A 9,539-nucleotide genomic window follows, 5' to 3' on the forward strand; every position below is an offset into this window, starting at 1 on the left:
GGTGCTTCATATTATACATTGATGGCGGCGGATCTCGGCGGCGTGGCGCTGTGGAGACTCGGAGTCCAATGCGTGGAGATGGACTCACACGAGAGGAGGATGCTGTCTGGCGTCGATGGCAGAGGGGCCTGGCAAGGTCGATGCATTAGTTCTGCTCTGAAGATGGATTGGTGGAATATGGCGGCGACGACACAGAGAGTGTGTCGGACCAGTTTGCCCCAAACCCAGTATGTGGCTTGGTTGGGGCCTCTGTCTTTAGATGTTAGGTATTTGTGCGATGTCTGTTTGGTATTAGGCTCGAACTATCGGCACCCCTTCATTAGGTGGATAGGAGTAGCGACAGTTGTTGCTAAGATGGTGGCTTCGGACTACCTAATGTACTATTTTGTAAGGTCTTTGTGAATAATTAATAAAATGATTGCATGCATCATCCCGATGCAGAGGCCGGGGGTAATTCTCCTTTTTGAAAAAATGCACTAATCTCTTTTTGGACCTCTTGCCCTAGATCTACAACTTCGGGGTGAAAACCATTTGTATGGTCATCATTAGTTCAAACCAACAATGGTGATGTTTAATTGTCATTCATTTCACATGGGACGTTGGCTTGGAGCACCATTTCCGTTGTTATAGTTGCTACACTAGACCTAGTGACATCATGTTGGTGGATAACCACTCTTGAAAATTATTTCTTTGAAATAAATTCCATTTTAAAGCCAGTTTTATTCAGCATGAATGATTTTGACCCAATTTAAATAGATTGTGATTGCCTGCATAGACTGATGTGCATTGGGGGGAGGGGAGGGTGAGGGTGATAGGTTACCCTTGCATTATTAGACATATGGTATTGTGAGCATTCGCACAATGGAACATTTGTCTTTCCTCCACTGAAAAGATGAAACACATGAGAAGTTCCAGGTTGATTATCGACCATTGGTACTTCAATTTATTTACGGCTTTACAAGTTTTCTAATTTTCATTATAGAACACAAAAGAGACTTTTTTCTTAGAAAAAACAGGTGAGCAACGCAGATGTAATATTTAACAAAGTAGGCGTTAACTTTATAATGTTCAACATATACCATCAATTAAACTATATGTGGCCTTTTCCTTTTGTGATGAACTTTGTGTCCAGTTCAGTGCATGGCCTTCTTCAAGGATACCAAGATGATGGGGTACTTTGCCTTCGCTTTCTCCAGATGCTTTGCAACGACAGAAGCATACACCGCAAACAACTCCTCAATAATGTCATCTCCAAAGTGGTCTACTATCAGTGGCTCTAACACGGCCCTTATGCACTTGGCCACATTTGCCCCGCTGCTAGCACAGTTTAGTACCACATCACTGTCTGAGTCGTCCTGAGGATCCCAGTTGGATTCAAAGAGTCTGACATGCTCTATATCGAAGAGCTTACTCTCATTGATCAACGCCTTCACCTCTTTCACCGATGGAGCATAGTATGGCAGGTTGAATGAGTCCAACTTGTCCTTCTCCACACGGCCCTATCATCCAACCCAATAGTATTTTAGATAAGAGTGTACTTAATGAGAACTCTTATTTTGTAGAGACGTTTTTCTTTATTTTTTATCATTGAAATCCAATATAATTATTGTATTAATTTGCAAATGAATTCTTTTGTCCTCACTTTTAAATGTCACATGCCAGTTTTCTTTTCCTTTTATGAGAATGTGTACTTCCACTTTGTATGCTCCTCATGCGATAATATATGCCACTTTGTCTTACATGGATGAAATTTTGTTCATGGAAGGTTGCCATGCTAGAATGAATTAACTTAGGAGCATATAAGAAATTATAAGTTTGTTAGTACAAAGTAACATGGTGTAATCGTTACTAGCAAACAAAGAAAATCATTGATGTAACCAACATGTATCGTACGTACCTTTAGGACTAGAGACTGGAGAGATTTGGCAACCAATTCAAATAAGGTGCTAACGTCTCCATGCATCATGATCTCTTCACTCTTTCGTCCAAGAAATGTTAGCAACAGTCGCCCTCCATTGACAAGCTCTCTGGAGCGCAGTGCAAGGAACAACTCAAAGTCTGTTTTGAATTGCTCTTGGAACAGTTTAATCACAATAGGTGGGGTACTCTTTCCAATGTAGATGTTGCCTTCGTTCACGTGAGTGCAGCTTGAGAGTTCCTTGGGGACCTAGGTAATTAAGTATCATATCATTATTATAGTAGTAGTACTAGTAGTAGTGGTGGTGGTAGTAGTAGTAGTAGTAGTAGTAGTAGTAGTAGTAGTAGTAGTAGTGCTCTTTCACCCCCAATTAATCACAGATCCCTAGTAGAAAATAAAAGTGGTTCAGATCGCTAACCAGTGACTTGTATCTTGGTCATTGTTATTACTATGCAAGAACATTGACTTATTCTCTGCATTTCAATTTAGGTCGCATGTTATTTTTTGTGTTCTAATTTTATTAGATTACATCAGGTAGTAGGGCGACGGCTAAGGTGTAGCAAGCATGAGCATTTATGACTAGCGGGTGCATGAATTAGGGATGCAAAGCATCGTCCGGACCCGGCCCGCTTCACATTCTAAACTAGAAAATTCTGTTATAGAAGGATTAGGGTGCGTTAGGTTAATTTGTATTATTTTTGCAAAAAGATTGTTTTGTATTATCTGGCTGTTTTGCGAGACGCTGCCCTGCACCCTTAGCATGAACCAATGCATTAGCATCACCTCTAGCCTAAAAAACCCATCTTAATTAGCTCATCCCTGGTTTGCATAATTGTTTTGATATGGAAAGTAAAATGGAACGAAGGGAGAACTACCATAGCTCATTTTAGTGCGAGTGTATTGGCATTGAACGATACAATATTATAAATAAAGGGATATTATAGCATACAAACAATTACGAAAAATTGTACGATAGACTAAATTAATATAGGAAGTACATGGTAAAATTTTTACAATAAGTTTATACTCATTGAAAATATTTTATATCATTGTAGTTTTTTGTTAACACATATTCTTTTGTTTTAAAATTTTATTTATGTTGCCACGTGAACTTTCCACGTGTACAAATTCCATAGTTTTGCAACTATGGCGACAAAATTTTCCAATCAGCGACCATCTCTATAATTTAATAGTATGCTTTGCATAGTTGCATGCATTCACTAAAAAACATTGTGCCCTTAGATCTGTGATCCACCACACCTAACATTAACAATATGGAATGAACAATCTTGGAGTTGATCCAATACCTAACATGTTTTCTTCATTCATATCTGAACACGCCCACATAAATAAAGCTTGAGTTAGGGTACAGCCATGTTACACATGTTAATTAACTAAAACTTGAACAATACTAGCTAGGACATAATTATCACGTTGCAGACAATATGATGCATGCATACCTTAGAGCGCCACATGAGGGAGTAGGACGAGTGGAACAAATGGACGCTCCGGGAAGGGAAAAGCTTCCTGTAGTAGGATCCCGGCAGGCCCGCCACATAGTAGGGCAGCATCTCTTTCCCGCCGAGATCTTCAAGTTGCTCCAATGACCGGAAGACGAGGTTGAAATCGTTCCCTGGCAGGTCATTCAGGAAGAACTGCACCTCCACGGCGCGCCGTTCTTCTTCTGACTTCTGAGTGTAGAACTGGACCGCGCCGATCACCTCGGAGACGACGCGTAGAGTGTTCGGGCCCGACGAGCAGCCAAGGTCGGCGACAACCATCGTGCTCCGTCGGGCAGAGAGCGAGGTGTACACCTCTTCTATGGCCTTGCGAAGCACCGGCCTTGTCTCCAAAATGGCCTTCTCCTGCATACATCCATGAAACACAGCAAATTAAGAGCTGCTACTAGTTTGTAGTGCTTATGTACTTGTACATGAAACACAGCAAATTGCAGCAGTGCAGGCTACAGACTTGGAGCCTGGAGTTTGCGGCGTAGCTGTTCTCCCCGTTGCCAGTAGCCATGCGAACGCCGCTCCCTCTCTTCATAGCTAGTCTCACAAGTGATGATTATTACAAGTTGGGGCTAGATGTGTTGAGTGATACCACAACGGCTCTATCATTTATAGAGAGCCAATGATGACCTGTTGTTTTTTCTCTCACTCTACCGGGTTCCTACACGCGTAATATTTAACTTGACTGGTCACTTTGACTAAAAATGCTCTGAGCTTGGGAGAGTCCACAAAACAATGAGGTGAATAGCCGTCCATTAAGTGTTCAGAAATTTATATATAGTGTTTTTTTGTGGTTTGTCAAGCAATCATGCTGTACAATGCCTGCATCAGCTAGCATATGATGTTATCTCTCGCCGCAAAGGACAGAAGAGCAAAAAAATTCAGATAAACTAAAAACATGCATGAGTTCATTTGAATAGCTTCAGAACTAGTTTTACGTAAAGTCAAAACCGTTGCATTCTCATGACGCTCATTACATTATTTATGATCAAAACTCCCATCTTCATGTATTTCTTCATTTCAACAGCTAACTTCCAAAGAAGATGAGTTATCAACATTTTACAGCCAATTTCGGAACTTAAGAAAACCACAAACCAGGGTGAAATTATGAACCATTTTCTTATATTCATTCTGATGTAACCTTCAAAACAAACTTTCACTGGAAAATGTTCTGATATAATGTTTCTTATATGTGGACTCTATTATTTCGTTTGCCCTTGTTGAGCTGTGCCCTCAGTAGAACACTCCTGTGTGGTACCTCTTATTTGTGTACTCTGGCATTACGTGTGTGTGCGCGCGCGCGCACGTTGGTAACTTCTTGGAACTTGGTTTTTCTTGTGGCAGTTTGCTTTATATATAAAGTGGGTCGAAATCCTTGCTTGGTATATTTTTCTTATATACTGCATATACTATACACTACTGTCTACTGCATAGTGGTATCGCTGCTAAATCTTTTTACTTCTACGCTTTTATGCATGTTTAGCAATGTTATTAATTAAGCAGGCAATGCATTTTTGTTGTCCATTAGTTGTACTATACTGCACAACAATTGCCGGCTGCAGACTTGCCAACAACAATGCATAATACCCAACAACAATGTTATTAATTAAGCAGGTATTATTTTTATAAATTACTGTGTATTCTAAAGTATTGTAGTTATCTAATGCATAATATCCAACAACAATGTTTGCCAGCAATATGGATATATAGAGAGTAATACTATGAGAACGCGGAAAATTATGAAATTAGCATAAGAAAAACAGGATAAAACACAACATCAGAATATGAGTAAAATTAACTAAGAAAGAATATGAGAAAAAATTCAATGGGGAAGCAAGGAGAAATATATATGAAAGAGGGTAAGCAAAACCAGAAGAAAAATCTTAGAACAAGGAAATCCAAACTGAAAAGGAAGAAAAATGACGGACAACGATAAAATATTTCCAATTGTTGAAATCGTGAGTGTCATTATTATAGTATTATAGTATTTCTACTCTCTGCCTCTACATATTAAATATATTAAATGATTATCTATATGTATCATGTTAACTGTAAATATTTAGTAGGAATATACACGCATATTGCTTGCTAAATTTCTCTCATACTTAGTGCTCGCTGGTTTTTTGGAACGGTTGGTTATATTTTGGACAAAAGTTGGGAACACTTAGATTTAAGTTAATAAAGCCCCTCAACCGTTGGATACAAAAGGTTCTTAAGAATAACTTACAAGGCAACATAGACTAGAAGCAAACATAGAAATAAAAATAAGCAGCTTGGTTGGTAATACTGATAATGAAATATAGTGTATCTAAGCTTAGGTAACTAGGAAGCTAGGACGGCCATTTACCCTGATGTGTTTTTCACTGGTAAAATCTTAAGAATGTCCGCTGATCCTCCTTGATATTTGGTTTAGTTGTCTGGAAAAATTGTTAAGAACTCAAAAGTAGAAATACTAGATTAATTATCTTGGTAGTTGTATCATGCCATCATATCATTTTGTAACTATGTTCCCTACAGACATTACTCTCTATATTTAGATTACTGGGGTAATATAGTAACTAGCTTGTTTGTCTAGTTACCTACTTTTGAATATGTAAAAATTTACACCAAAGTTACAAAAGATTTGCTAATGTTTTGGATAAACTTGAATTAATCTAATGTTTTGGATAAACACCAAGTACACCGTAGAGTTAAGCACATACACGCACACACGTGGACTGGAGTCGTGGTATTGACGATTGATGAAGTTAACATAGGTTTCTCGTCATTGATGAAAATTTCGCTAGCACACTGAAAAAGTAATCTGTGCTGCTATCAATGAATTTTGTGATAAAATGTTATAACATAATTTTTCAATATGAAAAATCCATTGCAAGTACATAATTATGAAAACCCTTCTTAGAAAACATGGCTTAACTTTTTTGAAAAGGGAAAACATGGCTTAACTAACGAAAGAAAGATGGAACCTGACTTACCATGTTGGGTTGAAGGCGAACGCTCTATTCCGATCAACATGTTTGACATAACAATAAGAACTATAACGGATGTTCAATACAATTCTGAAGATGAAGAGAAATCTTATCTCATTACTTGTCATTGAGGATAATGGTACGAGTATTCGGATGGAGGTACGGTTGAGTCCTGAAGTCATTGACGAAAATTTCGCTAGCACACAGAAAAAATAATCTATGCTCAATGAATTTTGTGATAAAATGTTATAATATCACTAGTGCAGAACTGGGCAATAGCACCGGTTCGTAAGGCCCTTTAGTGCCGGTTCCATAACCGGCACTAAAGTGTGGTCACTAAAGGCCCCCCCCCTTTAGTACCGGTTCAGCACGAATCGGTGCTAAAGGGAAACCACGTGGCACGAGCCAACTCCGGGGGCCGGGAGCCCTTTAGTACCGGTTGGTAACACCAACCGGTACTAAATGTTTGTGGGTTTTTGTTTTATTTTGTATTTTTCAATTAAATTTGTGTTATCAATTTAATTTAGGATTGTTTTACGTTATAATGAGTTGTAGTCGTCATCATCATCATCATCATCATCATCATCGCATATTAATAAATAAATAAACTCTAGCTAGCTAAAAATCATCGTAGTCGTCTAATTACCACTATTTAATCATCATAGTCATTACCGCTAGCTATCTAATCATCACCAACACTGGCTAGCTTAAAGAGGAAACATTCACTTTGTAACAGAAGCAAAGATATCATCGAGTTCAACATAATCATCACCAACATCGAAGTTCAGGACACGGACATGAGACACTAATTAAGAGCATGAACTAGTGCTGCTCCCTCTCAGGTAGAATAGCATAGAACATGTATAGCTCTCCTGATTCATCATACTGGAGCATGCAGATGAATCTGTCTCCTAATCTTGGGTTGCGCTTCTGCTTGCTGCCCCCTAGTACTTCTCTGCGATCGTTAACAATTTTGCTCCAATCTTTCACCATTAAGCATTCTTCGCTTTTAGAAATCCTGAATGCACTCATGTGCAATGTAGGATATCTTGGCCGTAAGCTAACCATTGACATGTCACCTTTAGTCTCGATCCACTGAGGCACAACTGTCATCGGAAGTCCCTGTTGAAGAACATCGTATAGTAATTAATATACTAAGCAATGAAAGTTTAGCTTCAAAAATAATGTATACAAAAGATGCACTAATTAAGGACAAATAGTTAAAATCTTACCATCTTTCGATTATAGATGTGACCGTAGTTCAATACGATCACCATTGTTCACACGTTTTGAGTACTAACATTTCTAAGTTCAGGAAAAAAATTTGTCTTGACAGTATTAAGATCCTCAAGCCATGAAACATAATGACTTATCTCCTCGCAGTTTAGTTGAGCCCCGGGGCAGTAGTAGGTCCTGTCTATCAAGCGCCGGACATGTTTGCTTGAACCGAAATAAGCTGACAATACAAATTAGTTGTCAACTATTTTTGAATAAACTGTATCAAAGACATAAACATATGCATGCATGGTTGAGAAAAACTCACATAATGGTAGAACTGGAGGCGTTTGCACATCGACCCAAATGTCTATATTACCTTCAATATCATCTTCCGGACGAATATCAAAGGTGACAACCATACCAGGCTCAAATGCATAAGCCTTGCATAGTGTTTGCCAAGTTTTGCATTCAAAATGGGTGTATATGTCTTCATTATATAATTTGACGTTGAAAGTATACCCATGCTCTGTCTTCAAGTAAACTCTCTTTACCTCCATATCATCTATAGCACTAAAACCTATCTTATCCAAGACAAAAATTCTTGCATGGCAGGGGATGCACTAGTAGAATAGTGAAAATTTAAAATTATAAGTTGAAGCAAATGAAGCATAAGTTTTGCATTCAAATAATAATTGACAAAGTGACTTACTGTATCAACTTCGAATGTCTCATCCAGCTTGATGCTGAAGCGCCTACCATCAATAAGAAAATTTCTGTCGCACAGGCCGCGCTGGTCTTCACAGTGTTCGCACATAATGAAATCTTTTTCGTCATCAGATCACATTTCCTATGTTCATATAGGTGAAACATTAAACACCCATTACTATCTAACATTAATTAATATCTAGCCAAATATATATTCATCTAACATTTGACATTAATATATCTAACTATATTCATCTCTAACAATTAACATTACTATATATTTAACTTTTCTATCTAATTCATCTAACATTCGACATTAATCTAACATTTATATAAACTCAAAATATAAAAAAAATTAAATAAACAGAAAAACTCATTAACAAATAATATTTTAATTAGATCATCAAATCTCAGATACCTAAATTTTCTTACTAAAAATAAACTAGTTATATTAATTATTGAACTATAGTTCAAATCTCATATACCTAAATAAATTAGTTATATTAATTATTGAACTAGTTCAAATCTCATATACCTAAATAAACTAGTTCGACAATTTTCTTACTAAAAATAAACTAGTTATATTAATTATTGAACTAGTTCAAATCTCATATACCTAAATAAACTAGTTCGATATTTTTTTACTAAAAATAAACTAGTTATATTAATTATTCAACTAGTTTAAATCTCTAGTTCGACAATTTTCTATCTAGCTAATTCATCTAACATTCGACATTAATCAAACATTCGATCATCTAATTAACTTTTCTAAAAAACAGAAAATAAATAAAAAAATGTGTGTGTATGTGTGTGTGTAGTGTGTACGTATATATGCATGTGTGTGTATGTGTGTATGTGTGCGGCCCCGTACGCCGTTGCCCCGTACGTACGAGCGGGGACGCCGGCGTACGGGGCGGGGGCGGCGGCGTACGTACGGCCGGGGGCGCCGCCATACGGGCCGGGTGCGACGACGACGGACGGCGGCGCGGCGGGTATACGCGAGAGCGCGCGAGAGACGTACGGGACCGCGGCGGGACGACGACGGACGGCGGCGCGCGGCGTTCGGGGCGGCGGCGCGAGACGGCGACGACGACGGGCGGCGGCGGGGACAGCGACGACGACGACGGACGACGGGCGACGGGCGGCGAGGACGGGTTCGAGCGGCGCGCGAGAGGTTGGAGACGAAAGAAGTGGGAGATCTAACTGAATTGTCGATAG

At 38.7% G+C, this 9,539-nt stretch overlaps 1 protein-coding gene across 1 annotated transcript; it reads right to left on the reverse strand.

The window, feature by feature from the left end:
• Positions 1-1,063: 1,063 nt before the first annotated feature.
• On the reverse strand, positions 1,064-3,999 carry LOC147959061 (anthranilate O-methyltransferase 2-like). Its single transcript, XM_087535729.1, has 4 exons — positions 3,890-3,999; positions 3,379-3,783; positions 1,898-2,167; positions 1,064-1,499 (listed from the first exon to the last, which is right to left on the reverse strand). Exons 1-4 carry the CDS (start codon positions 3,962-3,964, stop codon positions 1,134-1,136), a joined length of 1,116 nt encoding a protein of 371 aa, XP_087391855.1. The 5' UTR covers positions 3,965-3,999; the 3' UTR covers positions 1,064-1,133.
• Between the last annotated feature and the right edge of the window lie 5,540 nt (positions 4,000-9,539).

Source organism: Triticum urartu, chromosome 7A, assembly GCF_056163025.1.
Source record: "Triticum urartu cultivar PI428250 chromosome 7A, HENAU_Tu73, whole genome shotgun sequence".
Classification (NCBI taxonomy): domain Eukaryota; kingdom Viridiplantae; phylum Streptophyta; class Magnoliopsida; order Poales; family Poaceae; genus Triticum; species Triticum urartu.

What these genes read in the sequence shown, in the direction of transcription:
- LOC147959061 (XM_087535729.1), bottom strand. Translation starts at nt 3,964, where the DNA reads ATGAAGAGAGGGAGCGGCGTTCGCATGGCTACTGGCAACGGGGAGAAC. An exon ending in CCGCAAACTCCAGGCTCCAA is followed by an intron (nt 3,784 to 3,889) that starts GTCTGTAGCCTG and finishes GGATGTATGCAG; the next exon opens with GAGAAGGCCATTTTGGAGAC. An exon ending in CCCTCATGTGGCGCTCTAAG is followed by an intron (nt 2,168 to 3,378) that starts GTATGCATGCAT and finishes TTAATTACCTAG; the next exon opens with GTCCCCAAGGAACTCTCAAG.